The 27,484-nt window shown below is 42.2% G+C and overlaps 1 protein-coding gene across 30 annotated transcripts in view; it reads right to left on the reverse strand.

Annotated features, from left to right (window-relative positions):
• The window catches only part of KCNMA1 (potassium calcium-activated channel subfamily M alpha 1), a 765,877-nt gene that overhangs the window by 70,551 nt on the left and 667,842 nt on the right, over positions 1-27,484 (reverse strand). For 24 of the 30 annotated variants that reach the window (XM_074382450.1, XM_074382449.1, XM_074382451.1 and 21 more), the window contains 3 exons: positions 21,376-21,469; positions 4,891-5,014; positions 613-837 (listed from right to left, as the gene is read on the reverse strand). In XM_074382450.1, the coding sequence (XP_074238551.1) occupies positions 613-837; positions 4,891-5,014; positions 21,376-21,469 (443 nt within the window). Of the gene's footprint in view, positions 1-612; positions 838-3,426; positions 3,550-4,890; positions 5,015-21,375; positions 21,470-25,935; positions 26,023-27,484 lie in introns of all 30 variants that reach the window. The other 6 variants (XM_010350447.3, XM_039477953.2, XM_010350455.3 and 3 more) reach the window with 2 other exon arrangements.

Consider the following 27,484-nt stretch of genomic DNA (forward strand, 5'->3'; position numbering starts at 1 on the left):
ATTGTTTTTTCAGACTGGAGTCCTAATGTTTTGCAGTCAAGAATATCATGTGCATGCACACACACACACACACACACACACACACACACACACACAATCATGGACACATTTCTGTATTTCTAAATGAACAGGGTAGGGCTGAGCTGCAGAAGGAGTTGGCCTTCTGTACAGCAGAAATAAAGAACTCTGTTATTTGCATTTATTAAGTTAAAAACAGAAGGTGGAACAGATCAGGTTTCTCCAAGCATTAAAAATGCCATTAGTATAATGCTATAGTTTTGTAAGCAAATAAACATCACAATATAACAATGCTCTAGGTTTTGTATAGGCAGGAACGAGAGAGTGTTTAGACACGGATATGGTTAATATACTTGATACAAGCTAAACTTCATCCCTGGTGAGGGACTGAACTTGGCTGCAAATTCCTTTTAATAAGGTCTCGCAGGGTTTGGATTTTCCTTGACAGAGCATAGGGGAAGTGCTGAGTCCTCAGGCCCATACCCAGATGAAGAAGCACAGGCATGATCAAAGCTACAACTATTACATCCATCTGGGATTTTCTTTTGTGAATGAAAAGAAGAAAAGGCATCAATAATGTGACCTTGGACTTACAGGCAATATGGACACTTTGGGGAAGTTATGAAGCGTCTCCCATTCCCGCTTGAGGTACTCAATAGAGCCCACAAACACAATGTGCTTGAGCTCATGGTAATGAAAGTTGCTGGCACGGAGCGGCATCACCAGGTTCCGGAGGCCGATCAGGGCTGAGCTGACATCACCAAAGATACAGACCACGACATGGCCACTCAGGACGGTCATGGCGGCCTCACTTCGAGTCTGCAACAGGGAGATGTATGTCAGTATCAGAGGGAAGTCTGCACAGGGCTGTCGTGAGGAGTGAAAAAATCATTCGTGCAAAGAATCAAGTAAACATTTGCTGAGAGCTTACTATGTGCTATTATTTTTATTTCATCAATGTTATATACATGCCATACAGAGCTATAATTTGAGCATGTGTATATTTATGTAATAAATCTATCTAAATGTATATCCGTACACATTGTTACTTTCTTTGGCAAAAGATTTTAAAAAGATATGCCATAAATATGTGTGAGCAGATCTTCATAATCATTTTCAGGAGGTAAAATAAGAGAGAAAAGGAATATTTATGCTATTTGGAAAGAGAAGTCTTAGTTTCCATGAAACTGTTGATTAAATGAGTTGCCTTTTCTGGCTCGCTTGCTGAGATGATGGTAAAATGGTCAGATCCCTACACTGAGCTCAGTTTGAGAAATTCAGGTATGGAATTCCAGATTTATCAGTGAGATGTCAATGCATCATTGCATCAGCAGATGGAACATGCTACCTAAAGCCAGGGGTGGAAAACCATGACCCACAGCCCAAATCTGGCCCATTATGTTCTTTTGTATGTCCAGTGAGCTAAAAATGACTTCTGTGCTTCAAAATGGTTGAAAAAAATCAAAAGAAGACTAAGTCATAATCTGTGAACATTAAAGTTCAAATTCTCATAAAGTTGTATTGGAACGCAGCCATGCTTATACATTTAGGTATTGCCTATGGCTGCTTTTATGCTACAACAGCAGAGCTGATCAGTAGCAACAGAGACCTTATACCCTGAAAAATCTAAATTATTCATTATATGACTTATTACAGAAAAACTTTGCTAACCCCCTGTTCAGTGCTGTATTGGAGTTTCCAAGGACATTTCTGGAGGGGCCTGCTTTGCTTAAGTCATTCAGAGAAAAGATCTTCCCAGATAATCATTATAAGGGGCAAGAGAGAGGTCAATAAGAGCAACAGGCCAGTGTCTTCCTCCAACTCCAAACCTCCCTCTACAAAGGAGACAAATGAAAGGAGAGGAGAACCCCAACTTCCCGGGAAATACAAATGCTTAGTCACTGCTGGTCCTTTGGTTCACTAAGCTAGTGAGGACAAGAGGCCAGCTGTAGACCTTTCTCTGCCTCTCCTTCTGGACTGATGCCTCCCAACCCTGTCTACCCACTTCACACCTGGATGGCTCCATGTGGCTTACAATGCTTTTGGGAAGGCATACGAATGTCCACTGTACATATCAAACTCTGCTTGATTTAATCTCTAGAATTGATCACTGCACTGATTGTATAAATGCCCATATAGCAACTCACGACAATGTCAGGGTTATTACAATAACCCCCAAGAAGAGGACGAAGCTAGCTTTCACCACTCGATCGTTAGAATAAAGCAGGGGCTGTCACCATTATTGGTTTCCCTCTGTTACAGTCCAAGGAAACCAGAGACACAAGCTGTAAGAAATGTCTTATAAACTGTGACCAAGGAAGACCCACTGGGGAGCTCACATCACATATTCCCACTTCCTGCAGAAGACCTGGAGTTAGTTATCTGGGCCACATGAAAATGTGAGCGCCTGGGTGCCACCAGCGGACACCCAACCAATCTATAGCGCACTGTTATGTGATGGGGCTCCTAATTATTTTTAATTGGCCAGGTCACCTGGGAGCCTAGCTCCCTTCAACAAACTGGAGGAATACAAACTGGGTTCAGGGTGGAAGTGAATTCTAGAATTGAGAGGTGGGGAAGGTACAGATAGCAGAGTGGCCGAGGCACAGATGCTGACCCCAGGAACTTTGATCTGTGATCAAAACACCCATCTTCAGATGGGCTACAGCAACATCACCTGGAGAATCTTATGAAAGGCCTAATTCCAGAGCCTCACCTCTTGTGCGTCTGATTCTGCTGGGTTTAAGACACACTGGAGGAACTGATCATTTGTTTCTCTATGTATCTGGAATTCCTATGCATCCTTCCAGGCCCAACCCAAGCACAGCCTGTGTTTATCTGATGGGCCTTGTCTGGCCATTTAAACATATACCAGTCCTTCTCCCCTACATTTCAATAGCACTTTGTGCCTCCTACTGCTTAGCTTTAAAGACACTGTTTCATGGTTACATTTTATTCACAATTGAGACTATCTCTTATATCTTCGAATCCCCAAAGTAGTTAGTTTCCTGTGTCCAATGGATATACAGCCTTAAAGCATCCTCATGTAGCTGGTCTTACCTATCATTCTCATCTCTAGCCCTGTGTTACTTTAGAGAGGGCTTCTTGGATCAAATATTCCAAACAGTACCTCCCAGTCTCTTTCTAGCCTATGATGCTGCTTTATTTATTTATTTTTTGTTTGAAGCTTCCCATAAATATCTGAAATGTTATTACATATTCATTTGTTTACCTGGAGATAACTCCTCTTCCCCCCAGCCCCATCCCACTAGAATACAAGCTCTATGAGAGTGTTGTTGTCAAGGATTACATCTCCAGCAACTAGAACAGTGTGTGGCACATAGTAGGCCTCTTGTAGATGTTTTGTTAAATGATGTTATTTTTCACAGGATAGAAGTAGTAACTCACCTTCCTTAACTTTTTTGTGCTGGCAGGAGATATTGATTGGCTATCAGTTGGCATGCATACTTCAGCAATATCTAAGCAAGTCATTAAAACTCTAGGTCCCAGATAGGGCATCCAGCCTATGACCTGCCACAAGTGGTCACATCAGGCAAAGTTTAGACCACCAGAGCAGAAGTGCCATGAATATATCAGAATGTACATACATGAAGCAGCTTTGTGGATAGAACCATGTGCACTCCTGGTCAGTTGGACAATGGCTGTTTACTGAGAATTCTGACTTTCTGTGTTCTTGCCTACAACTTTCCCACCTCTGAGACAGCCTCCAGCTTGATACTTTATTGACTCTTAATGCTCGTTTATAATTAAATTGAGACCCTCCTCCCAACACACACAGATAAAGCATAGGAAAAAGTCCAGTGTGTTAGAGTACAAAGCCATTCTGAGGATCCAGAACAGTCCTTGTTTAGGAAGGGTGGTCCTGACATCAGAAATGATAGGATTTTCCTGGCTGACAGAAAGGAACAGACCCAAAGCAATCTGGGGATTAGAGGCCCAAGGGAGAAAGAACCCTTCCAGCTGACTTTCCTGATTATTAATCCATTTTTCATGGATTAGCAAGACAATAAACTGTAGGAAAGCCAATGTAGGCATTAAGACCCAAAGCTGCTAACAGAACAAGGGCAGAGAGTAGAATGGATTGTTATCTACACTGACATTCCTGGGACAGACTGAGAGAGCCCACTGCTGCTATGAAGATATTCACAAGCCATCCACAAAATAGGGCTCTGAGCCCTAGCCTCCCCAAGAAGACTGTAGTTCATTATTGTCATCATTACATCATGCATCATGATGCATTTGCCCGCCTATGACATGCGCTAAGCAGAATCACAGATACACAAGGCTATTATCTATAAGAAAATAAAACACTGCGATAAACCAATAACAACACAGGCAGCATTCAGCTTTCCTTGCAGCATTTAATAAGAAGAATAAGAAGAATAAGAGGTAACTTTATTGGGTCACATGTTGGGTTTTAATCTTCACTACAGCCCCATGAATTAGGATCATCCTCATCTCATCTTTGTACAGATAAGAAAACTGAAGTAAAAAAAAGTCAAGTGAATTACCCAAGCCATGCAGCTAATAAATGGTACAAGCAAGCTCTGACACCAGTGCCACGGCCACAGGAATTACGTTCATACCACCTCCCACCATGTCTTTTTCCCAGAGCACATGATCACCCACTCTTATGAGGAGCCAATATATTCAGAGATGGAAAATTCTGAATGTTGTTCATGTTCTGATCAGAGTTGTAGCTGGTTTGGTCTATACTCAGGATTTCAATTATCAAAAATAATTAGGATCAAGGACTGTAGTATCCCACTGTCCCATTAGAGAAACCCCATTTCTAGCAAATGTGGTTTGGGGCAGAAGCAAACAACATCAGATCCCCAGTCTCTCACTCACCAGGATGACTTTCTCTATATCCTTGGGCGCACACCAATGAAACATCCCAGTAGAGTCGTACTTCTTCACATTGGAGTCCATGTTGTCAATCTGATCATTGCCAGGAATTAACAAGGGGTCATGCCTGGGGAGAAAAGGACAGGAAAACCTAAGTGGAAAATGTGATAAATTATAAATGGAAAGTGCCCCCTGAATTACATCTCAGAGGAGATGAAAGAGGCAGAGGAAGTGGTTGTCAGTGAAGGCCATGCTTCTGCTTACAGAATCCATCCTTTGAGAGACAACGACCCCAAACCACCCCCTCACTCATTTGGAAGTGCAGCTGGCCTTTGTCAGGGAGCACTTCCACCTTTCCCCAGCCCCTCTTTTCCTAGATTGTCTTCTACCATTTTGTGGATTCATCCCGCCTTCTTAAGGCTACCTCACTCCTCTTCCTCTCATTTTACCAGCTTTTCAATCTCCCCAGCACACACACACACACACACACACACACACGCACACACACCCCAAAGGGTTGCTATTAACATCGGCAATGAAGAGGAAGGAATAGGAATAGAGCCTCATGCTGACTGACTGGCATGAGGATGGAAAGCCAATTACTCGCTCTTTCTGACTACAACTTCTGACGTGATGCTCTCCGCAGTAAAAGCTTTAACAGGCTGCACTTTAAATATTTTAGCAATTTGCCCAATCAGATTTTGCTCTCCCCAGCTGAAGCCCTTTAAAGATTCAGCAGCGTGTCACTTCAGAGCAGATTGACTACCAAATGCCCACATCTGGAATACATGATTTCAGTACTAAACAACACCCTTTCTCCTTGCCTTGACAACTGTATATGCGGTAACCATCTAATGATGCCCCACTCCTTCACCTCCCAACTGCTGCATTCCTTAGATGAGAGCCTCAAGCTCAGATGCATCTTAATAAACTTGTTTCACATTCTCAGGGCAACATTCATCCTCTCTTGCCTTGTTTATAGGTGGACAAGGAAGATGCTTCCATAAAGTCTAGTGGGTTGGCAGAGACTCACTGACAACCTTAAGAATTGCAATAGAATCAGGCAGGTCTAACAAGCTTATAGCACAACAAATAAGCTCCTGCACCTTGGGTCACAGTCAATGTCCACGATTTTATCTCTGATAGTGATTCAAACCTCATATTTGAGAAGTCATTGTTCCTTCCTGCAAAACTGGCCATATAATTAGGACACTGCCCCGGCTATACTTAACCATTCTTGCAATGGAGCTATCTTTTCTGAGTAATATTGTTGACACAAGACAGAAAATATATATAGAATCAAATTCCATAAATTTATTATAAAGTGATTTTACCTTTTTAAATTATATATTTTAACATCAGAGGGTGACTTTTATTTAGTTTCTACTATTTTTCCCTCTGAAAAGTCTCTGATACTTCCCACTTATATATCAAGAGTACAGAGCAGGACAGCAATCTCTTTTCCATGAGCCAAAAAACCAGGATTAAGCTTTTGAATATCTACCATCTCCAACATGTTCACCACTCCCACGTGAGATGAGAAAACTCTCTTGCTGCCCTTATTTATGCCTGGGAATTTGCTTTTAGACTACACCAAATGACAAATACCATGTGAAGCAAACTTGCAAAATTATCTTCAATGAACAGGCTAGATTACTATAGGAACTGTCATATCTGATCTTAAAAGAAGAACAATCCCACTCCACATAGCCTCTCAGTATCTGGATTATTGAGAGGTCTCGAGGTATGTAAACCACCATCTTCCAAATACTGAACTTAGTCAAAGATGTTAAAATAAAAAGGAAGTTGCTGATAAGAACTGTTTACAGATCAGGATGAGGGCAAATTCTGAGGAATGTTTTTGCCCTTGAAGAATCTTTAACAGTTGCATAGATATCTATTAATATTTTCTGGAATAGGTTGGTAGACAAAAGCCATCATGGAGAAGAGGTTTGAGAAATGAACAAAATAAACTCTTTCCAGACCTTGAAGAACATATTTCAGTTGTGAGAGGATCTTAATAGACTTTCCCCGAAGATATAGAGTCAGGTTCAAATTCCCTTGCCCTGTTTACTGGTTGGAGAGAAAGTGTTATCTCAGGAGACTGGACACCTGCCCCCAGTGCATTTAGGATTTAAAAGATAGTTAGAACTATGTTCTCATAATCTCAGCAAGCAAGCAAATGAAACAGCAAGCTGGCATACTTTTAGAAAATATGTGCCTTGGGGAAGAGGAGATACATTCTGGTTTGGTATATTTGATTCTTTCTGGAAAGGAGTAGGATGTTGGTAACAGTGGCCTGCAACTTTCATCCAGAAAAGTAAATAAGAAAACCTGATGAGCAATTGCCCTTCAATAAACAGAAAAAAGACAGATAATGTCAAGCTTCATTAACTGGGGTGGAGGCTTGCAGAAATCAGGCATAATTTGACACTAGAGCTACAAGCCATGATTTGCACTGGAACATCCAGAGGCATCCAGGAGGTCTTAGAGGTATGCCATGCTACACTTTACTCCCCACAAATCTCTCAGCCTGGCCTGGACTATTTAAATATAAACCATCCAGGATTTCCCCCAAACAGATGGACCAGAGGAACATCAAAAACCTCCTGGAACAAAGGCATTTCCCTTTCTGACCAGCATGGTACCTGGAATTCTAACTTTAGTTTACTGAATCAGTAAAGCAACCAATTAGAATCCGCTATTCTGAGGCTGGAATGGAGCATACAGTAATGATTAAGACAAAGTCCCTAGTCAAAGAGAGGTCCACAAGGTAGCAGGAGAAAAGATATATATATAGATATAGGTATTATACACACCCACCCACCCACCCACACACACACACACACACACACACACACACATATGTATATATATAAACCAATAGTTCAATAGGTATAGTACCTTTTGGTAAGTATTACATCAAAGTACAAGGTGGTATGAGAATACCAAGAAAAATGTTGTTCATATCCTGGTATTTGGTTAGCAGTCAGGAAGGCTTTGCAAAGAAAGTAGCATCTGATCTGAGTCATGAGAAATGAAGAGGAATCTCAGCATGTAGCAGTGCTGATCCACTAATAGCCAGTAGGACCCACTCAGAGAATTGAGGGCCAAAGGAAAAGGTCCAAATAACGGCACCTGAAACCCTGGTTGAAGATGTCAGGTGCCATATTGCCTAAACTAAGGTACAGAAGACTCAGACCAGGCCTTCCAGCTGTCTCCAGATGTACAATGGCAGTCAAGTAGGAGATGGTTTAAACTGATTGAGTATGATTAACTGACAGCAGTCTAAGAATGATGCATGAAATTTGGAGAGAACAAAAATCACGTTTCCAGAAAAGGATGAGTGTTATAAAAATTGGAAGTAATTCAAAAATGAAATGAGTTGTTGCCCAAGATAGTGGGTTTCCTATCATTGAGATATTCCAGAAGAGCAAGGGATACAGAGAGGATTTGTGAGCCTAGAAGATCTTGAAGGTTTGAAGCACTATGCTGTCACTGGGGAGAGACACGGCTAGAAGAATTTTGAAAGTACTAGACCATTGTTGGATATCAGAAGGCTAGAGAGCCCTGGGTAAGTGAAGAAGGGTTGCTAGAGTGAAGATGAGAGGTAAGCAGCATGGGAGAGGGATTAATTCATGGCTCCGTTAAGGACCAGTACTGTTACACACTCACTGGATTTCAGAGCCTGGGAGTAAGCTGGGAACATGATTCATTCCAGCAACAATAGTCTGTAACTGTTTCTGGCCAGACGGGATAAATTTCTTTACTATGTCTGTTCCTCTACTAATTTCAAGTGCTTTAGGCTAGCTTATGCTGCAGAGACATCTCTCTCGAATGGGTGGAGAATAGACAGTCAGTTGTCCACAGGGACTTCTGCTTCCAAATCAGTTTCTGAAGCTTCTATTACTAGAAGAAAGTTCAAGCACTTGCCATTGAGTACACCAGCCAACACTGCTGTGATCCAGGGAGACCCAGAGGAATTGGGCAGTTTGTTGTATGGATAGGAGGATCATGAGAAATCTCCTCAAACAAGGGATCCCAACATCTTCAGTTTGCAAGGTGATAGAGACCCACTTCCAAAGGCTCTCCTGCAACTCCTCAAAGACCAGTTAGTTGGAATCAAGGACCAGGATTAGATATCGTCTTTCACATTATAATGACATTACCTAAGTCTTCCACTCACAAAGTAATTTTTGACTTCCCTAAAAGACACCATAATTAATTCAAGGCTCACTGGTCACTTGTGACTTAGCCAATGAACGTGCCTTAAGGTAGAGTAATAGAAACTCTATGAGGTGAGATATATCTGTGGTTTCATTTTTATAGGCTGAACTGTATTCTCCCTCAAATCTTTATGTGAAGTCTTAACTTCTGGTACCTCAGAATATGACTGTATTTTGACATATGGTCTTTAATTAAGTTAGAATTAGGTCATTGGGGTGAGTTCTGAACCAATAGGACTGGTGTCCTTACAAGATGGGGAAATTTCGGCCAGCTTTTCTGCTGGAGAGAAGATCATGTGAAGACAGCGAGAAAACACAGAGACCTGCAAGCCAGGAAGAGAGGCCTAGAACAGATCCTTCCCTCAAGACCCTCGGGAGGAACCAACCCTCTGAGACTTTAATCTCAGACTTCTAGCCTCCAGAACTGTGAGAAGCTCTGTTGTTTAAGACACTGTGCCTGCGATACTTGATTACAGCATTCCTAGAAAATCAACACAATAGTCCACCTTGAAGAAAAGCAGGTACAATGTATCAGATATCCCTTAGCTGAAGGACCCCAGTTGCCCTTCTTGACTCTTAGGTTTTTCTTGTTCATTTAAGGGGGGTAAAAAGCATCCTGCCATTATTTCAGGATAGAGATACGTATGTAACACCAAATATCTTTAGAGATACATATGTAATACCAAATATCATACAGAGATACATATGTAATACTAAATATCTTCTCTAAAAGTTTGGGCCAATATCCCTCCCCTCTCCAGCCACCTCCTCTACCCCATCACCAACATACAAGCATGTTAGATCTGCTTTGCCAGAGTGGTTACTTCTCTCCATCTTTAACTTACACATGCACTTGAGGATCAATGCCAATGACAGCCCAGCCTAAAGCAAAGAGGAAGCCTGAACACTATCTAGCCAATTTGGTCATCCTAATTTACAGAGTCCATCTACAAATGGAGTGTTCAGGGGTTGATACCACTAAAGGCAGGAAACCACCTATTTTCTTAGTGACAACATACCATAGTGGTTAAGCGCCCTGGCTCCAGAGCCAAAATGTCTGTCTTCAAGGCTCGGCTCACCTATTACTAAGTTGTGCAATGCCTCAGTTTCTTCATCTGTAAAATGGCGATGTTAATCATTACCATTATTCAATGGATTCCATTTGAGGATTACATGAGTAAAGACATTTCATGCCCTGGATATAGCATCTGACATAGAGCATGTCCTCAGGAAGTGTTAACTAGTCTTACGATTATCATCCTTTATACTTTGCTTAGGAGCCACTCATGTACTAATAGCTCTGATTATGGTGAAAGGAGGCAGGAAAGGGCAAGCAATTCAATAATAAAGATATAGGGCTACTGCTATTATTTCTACTACTGCTATTACTACTACTACTGCTACCATTGTTGTTACTATGAAGAATAGCTGCCATGAGTTGAATCCTTACAAATGGTGATTCACTAAAACTTTTACCTATATTTTATGATTTGCTAATCACAAGAACACCTGTAGGTGTAAGAGATCAGTCAGGGTAGTGGGAAAAATTATAGGAAAGACACAAACCTTCTTAGAAGGCCAGAAGATTTTGCAAAAGCTTGGGGAAAAAGAGTTATGGATGAAGGCAGCCTAATCCTCTTAGGTTGACTAATAGCAAACAGCAGATAACAAGGGAACAGTAGAGGAGTTTATCTAGATAAGCTTGTTTACCTATTTCCCCAGAAACCAACCTTTGATCATTCACATGCAGGACCGCTCTCTGCTTGAGGGGTTGGCAGTGTTAATAACCCACAAATAATGTTTGCTTGAGACTTTTGTTATTAAATCTGTTCTAAAATAAATGCAAGCATCTCCAGCATATGGGGGCTGCATGGCCAGACTCCCTCTTTGGGGTCTGTAAGCCGTGGGGTCCCCTAGTCATGTTCTCACAGGAAAAACACCTGTGTCTGCAAACTTCTTTCATCCGTTGCTTAGCCAGAGTCTGTGGGTCAGATTGGGCATGTAGACAATTTCTGTTATTATTGAGCTCTGTGTATACATGGAAACAGAATAGATAAGTAACATGCTCAGGTGGCACAGCCAGTAAGAGGAGAGGCAAAGCCTTAACAAAAGGTCCACTTGGCTGAAGGCCAGTGCTGCTGGTTGCCCACCTCACACACTCCCACTTTCAGGAGGCAGCCATATCTTGTTCATTTCTCATCGAAGCACCCCAAGTTGCAGTACCTTAAGCATCCAAGAAAGGGAAACCAGCATCATAGGCATTTATAAAATGTACCAGTTATGTGAATGATTAGTAGAAATTTATTCCATAACCCTTGCATCTCAGCTCACCATCTAATGTCCACAGAAATTCAGCACAGCATGCCCAAAGTCAAATAAGGGATATAGGCATGGCCAGGTATGGTGGTTCATGCCTGTAATTCCAGCAATTTGGAGGGCTGAGGTGGGTAGATCACCTGAGCTCAGGAGTCTGAGACCAGCCTGGGCAACATGGCAAAACACCATCTCTACAAAACAAACAAACAAACAAACAAACAAAAAATTAGCCAGGCAGGTGGTACACACCTGCAGTCCCAGGTACTCAGGAGGCTGAGGCACGAGAATTGCTTGAACCCATGGGGTCAAGGCTGCTAGTGAACCAAGATCATACCATTGCACTCCAGATTGGCAATAGAGCCAGATCCTGTCTCAAATAAATAAAAAAGAAAAGAAAAAAGAAAAAATATAGGCATACCTCATTTTATTGCACTTTGCAGATATTATGTTTTGTGTTGTTGTTGTTGTTGTTGTTGTTGTTGTTGTTTTTAACAAATTGAAGGTTTATTTTTCCATTGCTAGAGCACAGGCAGAGTAGATTTCACATAATTCTTAAGGCCACTAGAATTTTCAGAATTGTAAATGAGCTTTGACTTCAACTTAAAGTCACCAGCTGTATTAGCTCCAAACAAGAATCAGCCTGTCCTTTGAAGCTTTGAAGCCAGGCATTTACATCTGTCCACAGCATGATATGCTGAATATTTTAGTCCTGATATTGAGACCTACTCCTCAGGAGAAAAGATTTCTTTTGAGATATTACTGCTCATTGATAATGCACCTAATTATTCAAGAGCTCTGATGGAGATGTATAAGGAGATGAATGTTGTTTCCATATCTGCTAGAACAACAACCATTCTGTAGTCCATGGATCAAGGAGTAATTTTGACTCGCAAGACTTATTATTTAAGAAATATATTTAATAAGGCTATCACTGCCATAGTGATTCCTTTGATGAATCTGGGCAAAATAAATAGAAAGCCTTCTGAAAAAGAATCACCATTCTAGATGCTAATAAGAACATTCGTGACTTACGGAAGGAGGTCAAAATATCAACAGGAGTTTGGAAGAAGTGAATTCCAATGCGCAGGGATGACTTTGAGGACTTTAAGACTTCAGTGGAGGAAGTAACAGCAGATGTGGTGGAAATAGCAAGAGCACTAGAATTAGAAGTAGAACCTGAACATGTGACTGAATCGCTGCAACCTCATGATAAAACTTGAATGGATGAGAAGTTGCTTCTTGTTGGTTAGCAAAGAAAATGGTCTCTTGAGGTGGAAGCTACTCCTGGTTAAGATTATGTGAGCATTGTTGAAATGACAACAAAAGATTTAGAATAGTACATAAACTTATTTGATGAAACAGCAGCAGAGTATGAAAGGATTAACTCCAATTCCAAAAGAAGTTCTACTCTGGGTAAAATGCTATCCAACGGCATCACATGCTACAGAGGAATCTTTTGTCAAAGGAAGAGTCAGTCAATACAGCAATCTTCATTGTTGTCTTGTTTTAAGAAATTGCCACAGCCACCACAATCTTCAGCTATCAGCACCCTGATCAGACAGCAGCCATCAAAGCTGAGGCAAGACCCTCTACCAGCAAGAAGATTAATACTCACTGATGGCTCAGGTGATTACTAGCATTTTTTAGGAATAAAGTATTTTAATTAAAGTAGGTACACATTTAATTGACTGCAGTGTAAACCTAACTTTTATATGCACTAGAAAAAAAAATGTGTGTTACCTGCTTAATTGTGATATTCACTTTGTTGTGGTGGTCTGGAGCTGCGCCTGCAATATCTCTGAGGTATGCCTGCAAAACATCTTGTTTTGAGGATTTGCAGAGCAAGAAATGCCACTTGCCATCAATTAATCTCAGGAAGTGAACTAAATGACCTGCTACAACAGAAACACAAAAAGCTTGCCTTGAAGACAACAGCCTAAAGCAAAACCACAAATCCCTTTTCTAGCAAACCTGCTGTGAGGAAGCTGATATTATATTTTAAAGTGCACAATTTCCCTTACAGGTAAAGACAGCAAATCCCAGTTCGTTCTGTGGCACTGGGTTCAGTGCTAGACTTCAGAAATTTGCATTAAAGTACAAATAACCAACCAAACAGACAAAAATGTTATGAAAAAGGAAAGTTACAAAATGGCTGGGAAATTGCATTCTTTTAGCTGTTTGATTTTCAAGACCTCGTGTCTTATCATATGATAAGGCCTTTTCTGTCATTATGAGCATCCCATCTAAATTAAGGATACCCTACAGTGGTCTCCCTGGGAGATGGAAGGCTTGATTAAAAGGAGATGAATTTCTCATCCCTCTGCAGGCCTGTTATCCAAGCTGCAAATACTGACTTTATTGAGCATCTATTATGTAAGGCACCATGACGGTGCTAACAGGACATTTCTCAAGCTTCACAGTTTGGCTCGAATGTTCCTCATACAGTCATCACCCTGAGCAACCAGAGAGGCTGAAGTTATTTTCCCTTCCTAGAAACTTCTAGAGATGCTCCTTTGGCAACAATAATTTCCATGTCTGTTTTATTTATTAGATGGTGAACTCTTCAGGGACAGGGATCTATTTTGCTCTTCCATTTATTTCTAGAATCTAGCAGAGGATGCAGCCAAACTAACAAAAGGAACTGATGAATCATCTCTAGTCCCCGAATACTCTGTAAGCAGTCAGCAGAGACTCAGCATACCTTTCGTGTGCAGTGAAAACCCATTTACCTTTGATATCTTGCAACAATTTGTTTTTGAACAGTCAGGGTTCTTGCTTCATTTTACATGTAAAGGGACTATGTATGAATTAGGACACGGAGCATTTGCTATAAAAAGGGCATTGTGATGTGAAGGACAACTCTAAATTACGTCTCTAACCAGTCAAGGCTGCCTGGAGTTCGCCTGGAGCCAGCTGCTGTAACTAATCAGCAGGGAGGACTGTGATGGCAACAGTGGTCGAGACAGATGTTCTTAATTAATTAAGCAACTATTTAGTTCTCCAATGCAATGTCTGAGCAATTCTAAGAGATGGGCCCCTATCACTTCAAGCTCCTCTCACTGCTCTGATTTGTAAAAAGAGTGGTTCTCAAACTGTGGCCCAGAGCAGCCACATCAGCATTACCTGGAAGTTTGATAGAAATACAAATTTCCAATCCCCAGGCCAGATCTGCTGAATTAGACTGTGTAGGGCTGTGGCCCAGCAAGCTATATTTTAACAAAGTCCTCCAGGTGATTCTGACACCTGCTAAATTATGAGAACCACAACTATAAAGTTTTGGCCAGGTGGAGAATCTGTATGTCTTGTGTATATCCCACCCAAGTTAGCAGTTGTCAACAACACACAGATTATGAGGGTGTAGTTCTATTCAGCAAAACCAGGACTGCAGTGAGGCAAAGGAGGTGCTTAGGGTGCAAAATTGAAGGACGCACCTTATATTCTGGGTGCCTACCTTGATTCTCTGTGACTCTGTGGGACTCAAGGCATTATGTCAACACTCGATTCTTGATGGGATTTTACTGACTAGATGGTGCACTAATGACTCTCTCTTGCTGACTTCTCTTCCCATGAGATAATCAGCAAATAAATTTCAACAAGCAAATTATATACCAGTTCTTGCAAAGTGTGATACTTACAACTCAGTGTTGTACCCTTCTCTAACAACATGGTATCTAGTTGCTAAGACGCTGAGCACAGTGTTGGAGTGTCAGGCCACACAGGTGTGTTTCAGCCTGTATCAGACACAGGAGGCTGGATTAGGTCTCAGGTGGTCTCCTCAAAAAGGCTCATATTTGAGTGTTCAGCACCATAAATGGTTTCAGCTGGATCTGCCTCATTCTTGGGTGCCTTGGCTTCTAGGTGATTACTATTTCCTGATACTTTTCAAGAATCCTGACTTTTTGGACTCTGGCTCCAGCCTTAACTCATCCTTCAATAGGACTTCCATTCTCCTGATAAGGACCATCACCCCTGAGACACCACTGCCCGCCATCCTGCCCCCATCTCCTGTCGGATGGCCATCCCTAGACCCACACTGGCAAAACTCTCAGGCCAGGGTCTAGCCAGCCTGGCAGAACTAGGGTTGTTTTCGATTTCTCTGCATCTGTCTACTTGCATTATTTTCCCTGCTGCCACCTAAGATGTCATCTCATGTTAGGCAGCCAGCATTCTCAGAAGGAGGAAATTGTTGCCTTTATGTTTGGGAGACAGCCTGGAGAACCAACATGTTCATGAGTCCTAGGGAAGGTTGTACAAGATACTCTTGAAACGAGAGGACAGGGTCATGACCATATGCTGAGCATGAACTTGTCCAGGGATGTGTGTGGTCCACCCAAGCCTTGGTACCACGACACCAACTATTTCTTTCTTCTCCAGTCCTGGGGGAAGCCTGTCATAGGCTATCAGTTTGTGCATTAAGAGGTGAATTTACGTAGCTAAGCTGTCCCTGCCTTCCTTCTTTCTTTTGCCCAGTGGAAGGAATTGTGAGGGTGGCATTATGCCCCCATCTCTGACATGGCTCAGGCCATTTTGCCATTTTCTATTACTAGAATCTTTCATGCTGGCAGGCTCTGATGTGGGAAGTCCTACCGAAAAGACCCCATGAAAGGTTTGAATCAAAAGAGAGGCGATGAGACTTAACAAGCATATGAGTTTATTTCACTTAATGACCAAGAGATGGCCAAGAGGAAAATCTGTTTTCCTCAAATCATATTTTGCCTCCTATTCAGCAAACTAATGTCTAATATTTTCTGGGTCTCTTGACATGAAACTCTCCTCAAAATGTTCGATTTCTCTGTTTTGGGTGTTGTCAATTATCCTTGCTAGCCCAGCTGGGCGCTATGTGTGTAAATTGTCCACCTGATACAACCTACATAAATCCTCATGGCTCGTGCTACTCTATCTCACTTCAGGTCTCAGGACTGATGTCAGGAATGATGTGTGTCCTTGGGAAAACTGTCTATCCCAGTCCTGATCTACTATTCTACAGCAAACCCTGAACAGCTTAGCACCCAAATGGCCTTGGCAGAGACTGGGGTTGGATGGGCCTTCTATTTCACACCTCTGTGCTTACGTAGTACATGTCTCAGAAATATCCTGATGGAGGACTCCAAACCTTCTCCTCTCCTGTCACCAATGATTCTCCCAAAATACAAGTTAGGTTATCACCTCCTAAAAAACCGTAAAGGATTCCCCAATGCCTATGACAAGCAAAGCCTTCATGATTGGGTGACAGAGTACTCTTACATTCTCCACTCCATCTAGGCCACTCCAAAGATCCCTGTCTTCAGCCACACCAAGGTATTTACTATCGTCTGAGTACAGTCCCTATTTCCTCCATCTTCCTAATTAGGTAAAACTTACCTAGATTTACCAGACTTTACATCTCTGTGCCTCAACATCCTTACCTGTAAAATGGGGCCAATAGTAATACCTACTTACAGAGTTGTAGTTAGGATTCAGTGAGTCACAGGCATACACAGTCTCAGAATAATGCCTGGCATCTGGTAAACTTAAAGAGGTAATACTATTAGTAGAGCATTCTCCTCATTGTATGGCACTAGGATCAATAAGACCTCCTCCTAAACCAGGCTCAGCCTCCCAAAGCAGAGGTAATGACAGCTCTTTCTGTTCTCACAGCCCATGCCAGTGGAACCCCCAACTTGTTCTTACTCAGTTCTGTGCTTGTAAGTACTTGTCTTCTCTGTTCAACTATAAGCATTTTGAAGACAGGGATCTGGTCTAATCCATTAGACTATGTGGAAGTTCTTTAAGGGATCTAAAGTCTAGCACACTTGAGATCCCTTAAAGAACTTCTACAACAACTTGCACATAGTAGGCTCTCACTGAATATTTGCTGGATGGGAATTAATTTGAGAAAATGATTAAAAGCAGGCAAGCACACAGACTTTTTGGATTCTGTGGGAGCATTCAGTGTGAGAACCCAGGCATTTACTCCATACCGCCTACCCACTGGAGAAATCTCACCACCCAAAAAGCATTTGTAAATGCAACTACTTGAAGATGGCTTTGGAATAAACTGAATGTGATCATAACCAGGGATCTTGAATGGAGATTTCAGGAACCCATAAAAATCTGCTTCAACTATAGTCAAAACGGGATTCAGTGTACTTTTATTTTTTCCCTAGAGAGACTTCCTAGAAAGTTTTCATTGAATGTTCATAGGTTTGGGAAGGACCCCAAATTAAGAACTCTTGACTTAGGCATTTAGAGACAAAGTGTGTGCCCCTGCTAAGGCTTTACAAATGAGGAAAGAGGTAGCTATCCTTACAAGGCACCACCCCACTAAGCAGGGAGAACTGGGCAATGGGTTCTTGATGATTTTAGAGGAATCTAGGAGAGGCTTCTTCAATAATTCCACATTAAAAGATCAGCAAGGAAAGGAAATAACAGGCAGGGGGAGTTGGGGACTCAGGAGCCTCCATGGCTCACTCCTCCTTGGCAGATGTGGAGCCAACATTTATCCATCATTACATGCGTGTCCTCGGCTTGGGGCCCAGACACTCGCCATTCGGCTCTGTCTGGACGTGAAGGTTATTTTCTGTCGAGGTGACTCAAAAACAAACTTCCTCAGGATCCAGACATACAAACGAGGCTGTTCACCTAATGATCCTGCAGAGAGTTAAGTGACACTTAAACACTAGCGGAAGCCTGATACCAGAACAAAGGGGAGACAAAGTCCATTAGGGCAGAGTCCCCGTTGCATCTCCTGCTGGCAGATGATTTGGAAGGAGCGTTCACGCAGGAGGCTGTTTTATTTGCAGAAGCCACAGTGGTAAATTAAAGCCCATCCTAGCCCATTCTGGGCTCTCCAGTTCCTCTTGGAGCTATTCCTATTGCTGCCCATAGGCCACTAAAACCTGCCCACATTCAGAATGATTGATTTGCTCAAACTTCAAGCCACACACTCATGTCGAACAATCCACTTCAAATAAGTCATTAGCTTCCTTCATGGATTTTTCAGGTCAGGAGGAATAGGACCTGAAAGTCCCATCTATCAGAGAGTAGAAAACAGATGGTGGAAGAGGTGGGGGCCACTGGAAAAGCCACAGGGAGCTGGGGGAGCCCTTGTTTTCTGCCAGTCGACAAAAGGGATTTAGCAACAATGGACCCATGACTTCATTGCCAGTGCCAGATACTCAAATGCAAACCAAAGGGCCCTGGGGTCTTTCTGGACATTGGAAGTAAAGGGAAATGGAGAGAGGGCTCAGTAGGGGCCCATCTTTGCTCCCAGATCAGATAGAGCAGGCGTCCCCAAACTACGGCCCGCGGGCTGCATGCGGCCCCCTGAGGCCATTTATCCGGCCCCCCCACCACACTTCAGGAAGGGGCACCTCTTTCATTGGTGGTCAGTGAGAGGAGCACAGTATGTGGCGGTCCTCCAACAGTCTGAGGGACAGTGAACTGGCCCCCTGTGTAAAAAGTCTGGGGACGCCTGAGATAGAGGATGTGGAGCACCTGAGACATAAAGAGACACGGTAAAGGAGAGTGTTGAAGACTTTCTCACTTGTGATGGGATGACCGATTCCAGCTGGGTGCGAGGGAGACCATGGTGGGCTGGTGGGATAAGGCATCCCAGAGACAGGAACTGAGGCCTTAGCAGCAGCCCAAAGGGAACCAACACAAGAAGCCTGAGTTCTGTAGCTTGGCAAGTTTCCACTCACCACCTGACCCACGTTTAGCAATTCTGATGTAGCATGAAGCAGACAGCTCCAGCCCAGGATGACTGCCTCCCTCAGCCCCTCTCCGGCAGGGAATGAAAGCAAGATCCACTTTGAAAATTCTCCCCCATCATGCAAACTGACATAGGCATGCTTTTCAAAAACCCACAGCCAATCTGTTGATCATTACTTATTTACAAAGGCCTTCGGGCAGAAAGTCCTGTAAAAACCATACTTGATACGATACACACTAGCTTTTTCTGCTTGTGGAAAAAAAGTCCCCCCAAGGCTACCTCAAACCATCACTTTCTATTGCACATAAAATGTAGCGTGTAACACTAAAGTATTTAATATATATGGTATAATACATCTACAGGAAAGGCATTTGTGTAGAAGTATGTTTCCCTGGATTTGGTAATTTGATGTTTTGCTGAAGGCTACGACTTAAAAAAGCCTCCACCTTATACAGAAGACCTGTCATCTTGGTACCCAAGAGCCAACAGAATAAAGAAGTACCCTTAAGCAGCAAAACTTTGACACAGCTTTGAAGCATATGAAAACAGTATAACTCCTCAGAATTATTATTACTCAAGATCAAAGAAATGAGCCATACTTTACATAGCAAACAGGGACAGGGAATTTGGCTCCAAAGGTTTCAGATTTTTCAGACTTCTTTTTATTTATTTATTTGCTTCTCTAAATTTAGGCAGAGGAAAGTGCCTGGGCTTTTCTCTACTTTAAATGGGAATAACTATTAGCATTAGATAAGGCGATTACCTAAAGGTGAGTAAATAGGAAATGAATGCTGGCATGACAACTGGCATCATAAAAACAAAAAGCTTGGCAGTTGGCACATTTTATTCCTCCTCATAAACTGTAAACAAGCATGTAAATCAGCAACACCCAAGGAAGGCTGGGTGAATGGTGAACGGGAAGGCAGAGGACTTTTATGGAAACATTTAACAGGAATAGATGGTGATGTGGAAAAGGACTGAGAACCTGTGCTTCCAACCACACGAACAAGGACTGTTCTTGCCTATTTTCCAGAAAGGTGGACATGGAGGGCCAGTGACATGCAAATGTGATTGAAGGTGGGGAATGGAAATCACTGTCGTATTTCAAAAATCAAAGGGAGGAGAGTGGCCAGTGGTCATGAAAAGAGAAAAGTAATGTCAAGATAGCAGGCATTTCACGGCAGTATCACGTAGGGTGAGCAGTGCAAATCTGAAGTCACTCCTAGTTTATTTGGATGTTAGAGAGTCAGGATGTTGGAGGAAATAAATGCTGGGATTGGCAGATCAATTGAAGACAAAAAAGGGAGATAAAAGGTGGATAATCCAAGAACAGAAAACTGCAGAACACTGGAAAAATCTGATTCCACTTGCTCTTTACTAGAGGAAGTCATAGTCAAGAAATAAAGGAGGAAGAAAGAGAAGAAAGGGAGGGAGGAAGAGGGGAAGAAGAGAATGAAGGGGAGGAGGGAGAGAGGGAGGGAAGGAAGAAAAGAAGGAAAGAAGGAAGGAAGGAAGCAAAGAAGGAAGGGAAGGAAAGGGAAGGGAAGGAGGAAGAAGGGAAGGGAAGGGAGGAAGGAAAGAAGGAAAGAGGGAAGGGGAGGGAAGGAACATCCACAGGCATACTGTATTTCATAATTAATACTGCTTTTAGCCTGAGCAGAACTGGATTACTTTTGAACTTTGCTTTGGCAAGTCCACAGATTATTAGACTTTTTTTTTTTTTATCAGTCAAAATCAATTAACAGAAATTTGATTTCAATCGACAGGATAAAAGGAAGGTAATCTTCAGGTTCATTTTTGATTGTGATGATACATCTCACATATGGCCTTAAGTACAGAAAACAGTCCTCGGAGGGACTCCAGCAGAAAGAGACTGCCGCAGGCAAACTAGCCACATGAGTTCCTCTGATTGGTTACCGCCGTCATTAGTGCCACTGCTGTTTAGGAACTACACACAGACAGGACATGGTGACAGCTAAGACTTTAAAGCCTATGTATTTTTCAAACAGCTTTTCAAACTGTTTTTCATGACAGAATTTTTTCAGCTCTATCATTAACTGCTGACAAGCTGACAGAATAAATACTCCAGCCTTTAAGAAGCCATCTAACGATCGCGCTCCCCTCCCCCGATCTGGGCTTGTTGGGGAGGGGAGGCTCTGGGCCTGGCAGGGTGAGGAGGGGGCGAGGGGAGGAAGAGAAGGGGCTAAGAGGGAAACCGTGTGCAAATCATGTGCAACGAGCCCCTCTCCTTACCTCATCAGCTTCGGCGAGGTGTTGGGTGAGTTCCGCATGCCTCCGTTGCGTTGCTTTTTTTTTGGTGATAGTGTTGACGGCTGCTCATCTTCAACTGGAAATACAGGCAGCTCATGAGATTATGAACAGTTTGAGGGCAGACTGTGAAATACAGGCAAAATATCAAAGGACACACACTCAAGGCTCAGTCACTCACTAGGAATTCATGGCTGTCTTTCAGGACCCAATGACAAAGACCAAATGTGTTAGTCAAAGAGGCCGGCTTAGAGAAGGTGAAGGCATCACCTCTTTACACTCCAGCCTTTGAACATGCACTTTAAATACACTAAAACAGTTTGTAAATACCCTGCCGTAAGAAAAAAAAAAAAAAAAAAAAAGAAATCACAATTTATCTGTATATCAAAAAAAAAAAAAAAACTTATCAACAATCATTATTCTTAGAGTTTATTTTGGTTACTTTGCTTTGCCCAGTAATCGAGTACGCTTTGTTGTAACCAAAATCAGAAACAAAATTGTATCTGAAATATCAGCATTTAAGTGCCAGCCTGCTGCTTCTCCAGATGAACCAACTTAGCTGGTTCCTAATCCCTGCATGCCAGAGAAAAAGCACTGAAAAGAGGCAAGGATCCAAGGCCTTGACAACCAATGTTTGTCAGGTCAGGGCACATTGGCACATGCTGGCTCAAGAATCCCCAGCCCAACTCAGTTCTTATCTCTCCAACCGCCAGTAGTGAGAGCTTGTGGGGCTGTGCCAATGGGGTCCTTTCTTAACCAATGAAGACAGGAGCACTGGGGCTGGTGAGGTTGGAGGAGAGCCCCGGAATGAAGGAGGAGGTTGCCATTGAATGAAATCTCTGATGATGCAGCAGGCAGCACAGGGGATTGGAAACCAAAAGCTGTTTTCCAAATGTCTAAACCACATAGATCGCTAAGCAATGTGAAGCTTCACTCAGAAACACCACAGCACACTCTACTGCTCTTGCCCAAAGTCACCCACTAATAAGCTTTGCAGATGTATTAGCCTGCATCATGCTTCTTTTTAAGACAACTGCTTGATAATTAGCAGATGCGAACCCAGCCCGTCACCCAAGGGCATCAGAGGCAAAATTCTAGTCCTCCTCTCCCCACCCCCACAATTCAGGCTAAAGCTGTAATTTCAAGAAGGAAAAATAGGATCTTCAGATTCTTATAGTTGACTGCAACACAGACTAGGAGGAAAGCACCACTGAAACTCGGAATGCACGGCAGTTACCTTAAAGCTAAGAAGAGAAATATTAGCAGTGATGACATCAAAAGAAGCTTGATATATGTTAATGGTGTAGGAGTCTTAGATGGGGGAGAAAATGCCATGTCAGCTACTTGGTATTATCCAGGAAGACCCATATTAGAGCATGCATTATATGGTACTTCCCTGAAAACCCTAAATAAATTTAGTAGGTTATGATACATGGTTCTAAAGGGATTTCAATAATCTAACTACCCTCCAAACCTGCTTCAAAGTATTACACATTTTACACTCTCCTATCCTACTGTCAGTCTGGTCTTGTCTAAATTCTGGCTAAGAAAAAGGAAATGACTATAGTGTGAGGGGAGAGTGAGATCAGAAGAAATGAAGGCAAGAAAGCACCTGCAAACGCCCGTAGCCCACCCCCTGTACCACCTGCAAACGCCCACAGCCCACCCCCTGTGCCACCTGCTCCCTCTGACACCCACCAGGGCCCACTCTCAGGCTGAGACCGTATCAGTCACTTAGAGCTCCAGGCAGAGACTATGTGGCTGGGATGATATTGCATCTTATCAGAAATGAGTATCCAAAGCAAATCACACAGAGACTAAACAGCACTTAAAAGATTAAAGGAAATAAATACGAGCCACATAAATGGTATTGAAAAAAATCACTTAGAGTTGATATGCATCTCTCGGCAAGCAAACAGGCACTCTGAGCTCGACCTGAATTCATCTTCCTTTCATGGGATGGGGACCAGGCATCTGAGGCAATAATGGGGTAGAAAGGCTGTGTGTGTGCGTGTGTGTGTGTGGGTGTGTGTGTGTGTTTGTACTTTCGCCCTTTCCCCATCTTAGAATGCAGTAGAAAGTCTTGCACTGCCTAGACCTATAAGACAAGGTCATCTTTTAATATGGGCCACTTGCAATTGGTGTATTGCATTCAGGGTGACCTAGATTGGTTGTGTAGCATGCTGGACCAAATAACATGTGTGTGTTTGTGTGCGTGCATGTGAGTTGCTCTAGTCAGGGTGCAGGCTCTGTTTTTCTCATCTTAAGGTTATAATTCAGTTAGCCTTCTTAAGGTTATAAACCCATATCCAGAGGTCTTTTATCTAACCTAGTCTATCATGGTTAGCTTTTTTCAGGGTCACCAGATGTTACCATGGTTGTGTCCAGTTACACAGTGAATCTAGATGAGTTAAGACCTGAACAGAAGTCATCCTCCCTAGCTTGTCTGTGGGATTCGTTTGCTTAGCCTTTGCTTCCCTGTTGGCACTGGGCCTATAACAAATAATCTTCTTTGGTTAAGTGGCCATTATCTTTACACTTCATCACTAGCTGTTTACCTACCTGATCTTCAGATGGGAGAGTTGCAAGTTAATACCTGTTAGCCAGCTCCAAGGAGACACCTCATTCTGGTAGAAAAGTTGTGCCTCTTCTATGTAAAGAAACTATTTATTTTCATTGCAACTCAGAAAGATCATCCATCATAATCATACTGCATTTAAACAGATTCGTTCTCCAAAATGAAACTTGTGCTTAAAGGTTTCCTCCTGCACTCACAGCCTGAAAATGCAGATCTGTTCCCTGAAGAGACAGGGGAAAACGTCTCCAGCTTAAATATATGAACGCTATGTAATGGAGACCATTACATATGGCTTAGGTCCCTCAAGAGAAGTAGCGATAACTTCTTTCTCATAAGTAGGATATAAACTATATTTAATTATTAGCCTTTATATGGATCCTATCAATTTCTGCATATTTAAAGAAAGCAGATCTAGGAAAACTTTTAGTTAAGCTATAAAATATAATTTTCATTTCATGGCTTCGGTGACTACATGAGAGGAATAAAAATGGAATTAAAAGGGAGACCTAAATTTACTCACTTTCATGAAAGACAAATGTGTTGAAGTAATGGGCCACTACTTCATGATGATGCGCATTTACAAGCTCTTATTTAACCCACATTTTGGCTAATTACAATACACCTCCATCTCTGGCACTTTCACTTGCCTTCGTGCTGCGGAAGCCACATAAAGATACGATCCTTTAAAGAAACCTGACTTCTTTAGAACACAAACAAGTTCAGGAATCTAACGTGGAATTTTTATAGGAGCTGAACTCCATCCAGTCTCCAAGTACTCATAAAATTCAAGGGCTTGTTTTTGCACATCCCTAAGTATAACACTTAATGTGCTGTTGTAACTTCCCGGCGCTCCCTTGTCTAATAGGCACTGAATCTAACAGTTTTACAGTTTGGGAAGGCTCAGTGCTAGAAAAATGTCAGGCAAGTCTAATGAGGCTTCAGATCCCCTGGTTTGCGCTAGAGTTTAATTTAAAGTTACAATGATGTTTTAACATGTTTGCTTATACTTGACTAAAGAGGATACGTTATTTCAATGACATAACCTCCAGACAATGTTCTGGGAATTGATTTAAGATGTGGTGGTAATTCCAACAGCCTTAATGCAGAGTTGAACATCTGTAACAACATTTTACTCGACTTTTCATCAGCTTTCTGTTTTAAAGCAAAAGCAAGGCAACGTCTTCCAGAAACCCTGGCCAGAACTCTGGGTTTACTTCAAAATGATCATACATTTTACTAGATTTTTTTTTAAAGAAATCTCTTCCTTTATCAGCCTCGCCAAATTGCAAACACTGTGTTAGGGTTTACCAAAGCCTCTTTACGATCTTTGGAGTGAAATGGGGCAATGATTGCAACTCCCAGCCTTCCGTAATTCAGTCTAATGCCTACATAGGATGGGCCTGATGTTCAGCTCTAGCCTGAGGCACATTCTCTCTTCCCTGTTTCCTCAGTGAGATTTAAGGGGATGATGCCCTTTAAGGCTTAAAGGTGAGTTTGTTGGCCGGAGTTAAAAAACAGTTCAAAGCAAATAAACTTGGAAATGTAATAAAAGGCAAACAACTCATAAACATGAGCCAACCACTATCTCCATTATGTTATTAATCACCACATCTGGAGAAACCCACATCTGAACACACTTAGCAGGTCATTAGTAATGTCATATTCACACTGGAGTCACTCAGAGTAAGAGTCATGCAAAGTGGTTTGAACACAAAGGCATCTAGCTAACAGGGCTTCCGACTAATGTCTTGTGCAAGCCGCCAGTTTGCGGGTGGGGCCGTTTTAACTATCATTAATTGTTTTTATGGCTTTCCCTTTTGGTGTTTTGCTGCCCAGCAAGCTAAATGCAAGCTGAAATCCACACGAGTGCATCTCTCTTCTTCAACTGAGCTTAGCATGGTAAAGTAAAACATTATGGGGTGCAGGGCAGTGATTAAAAATGGGGATGGTTCCCAGTCCTCCTTCACCTGGCTCGATCACAAGCCGAGAATTGGGAGTTTCCTTCTTGAACTCAAATGGGTCTTTGGGATAGCGTGATCTAGCTGCAACCTTGACTGCCAAACAATAAGGAGAAAAGAAAACGGATATTAATTCTTAGTGAAATTTTTTTTTAGAAAAGTTCCAAACCAATTTTAACGTTGAATAGCTTTGAATCAAAATGGAAGCTTCTTCACAGCTGAATTGCCTTTTTTTTTTTCTTTTCTTTCACCTTGATGAATTCCTGCAATTCTTTTTGCTTTTTTATTGTAATGGATGTCAGTAGGGATAATACTTCTGGAAATTCAGAGGACAATCTTCTTGGTATAACTTCCAAAAATATACAAAGTTCCCCGTCAGCCCACAACATGCTCAGACACAGAAAACTCGGTGTAGCAGCAGGATCAGACCCATTCTCTCCTAAAGTCTCCTAAAAGCAATTCCTCTGAATAATCACTATATTCCAAGTCATCAGTCCTAGGTGTTAAACTTTTGCTGTCTGTCTCAAACCGCGGGCATGGTCAGCCCCCTTGGTTGTGACATCAGTGCCTAACATTAAATGCTGTGAGTCTGCCACTCCTCAGAAAGAGTGACGCACAGCATTTCCTTCTGCCATCAGTGACACCAATGAAAAGTGGGTGTTTCAAATGTTGTTTTACGAAAATTAAGGGTAAGGAGTGAGGGTAAAATTCCTGGAATTTTGCAACAGCCGTGTTGCAGAATGTAATTCACCATGGACAAAACTCCAAAGCTGACCTAACCTCTCTCTGGGATGACCGTCTAAGACTCTCACCAGAAAGTCTGGGCAAGGTAACTCTCCAGGTCTTACCCTGTGGCCACAAGAATGCAATCTTTGGATTGGAGGAGGAAATGGTGCCTGGCTGTTTCTCACAGAAACTGGACTAGTGAGAGGGTGTGACGGTTTCCTTAAGCTATGATGGGAAAACAACAAAAATGATAACCCATTGGCGGTGAACAACTTATACCGAGAATTCGGTAGTATGCTTGCTGTAAAGGAGCACTTGACGGCTGTTTCAGGATGAACCCCACAGTGGGAAATGCCATGAGTCCATCAGCGAGGCTGAGCTGCTAAGGACCACTAGGATCAGGTAACCCAGGCAATGGAGCCAAGTTCTACTAGGCCTAGAGAGCAGTGGGCGGTACCAGGGTGCAGAGGAGTTAAAATGGGTGATGTCCTTGGAATGACAGTTTCTCGTCTGACAACCTTGGGATAGCATATATCACCAAGAAGTTTGATAAGCACTGAAGTATCTTAATAAAAATCAACTATAAATCTATTTTTGAAATATCATGACTAATATATATATATTTTTTTCTGAGACAAGGTCTTTGTTGCCTAGGCTGGTGTGCATTGGCACTATCTTGGTTCACTGCAACCTCTGAGATCATGGCTAGTATTAATCAACAGATTAGGAGAAAAGGAAAGATGCTGACCATCAAAAGCAACCCCAACAATCATAAATATCTCAAACATATAAACCTCTCTAAAATTAAACAACCACATTATCATAGACATTA

This window comes from Saimiri boliviensis, chromosome 12, assembly GCF_048565385.1.
Source record: "Saimiri boliviensis isolate mSaiBol1 chromosome 12, mSaiBol1.pri, whole genome shotgun sequence".
NCBI classification, from domain to species: domain Eukaryota; kingdom Metazoa; phylum Chordata; class Mammalia; order Primates; family Cebidae; genus Saimiri; species Saimiri boliviensis.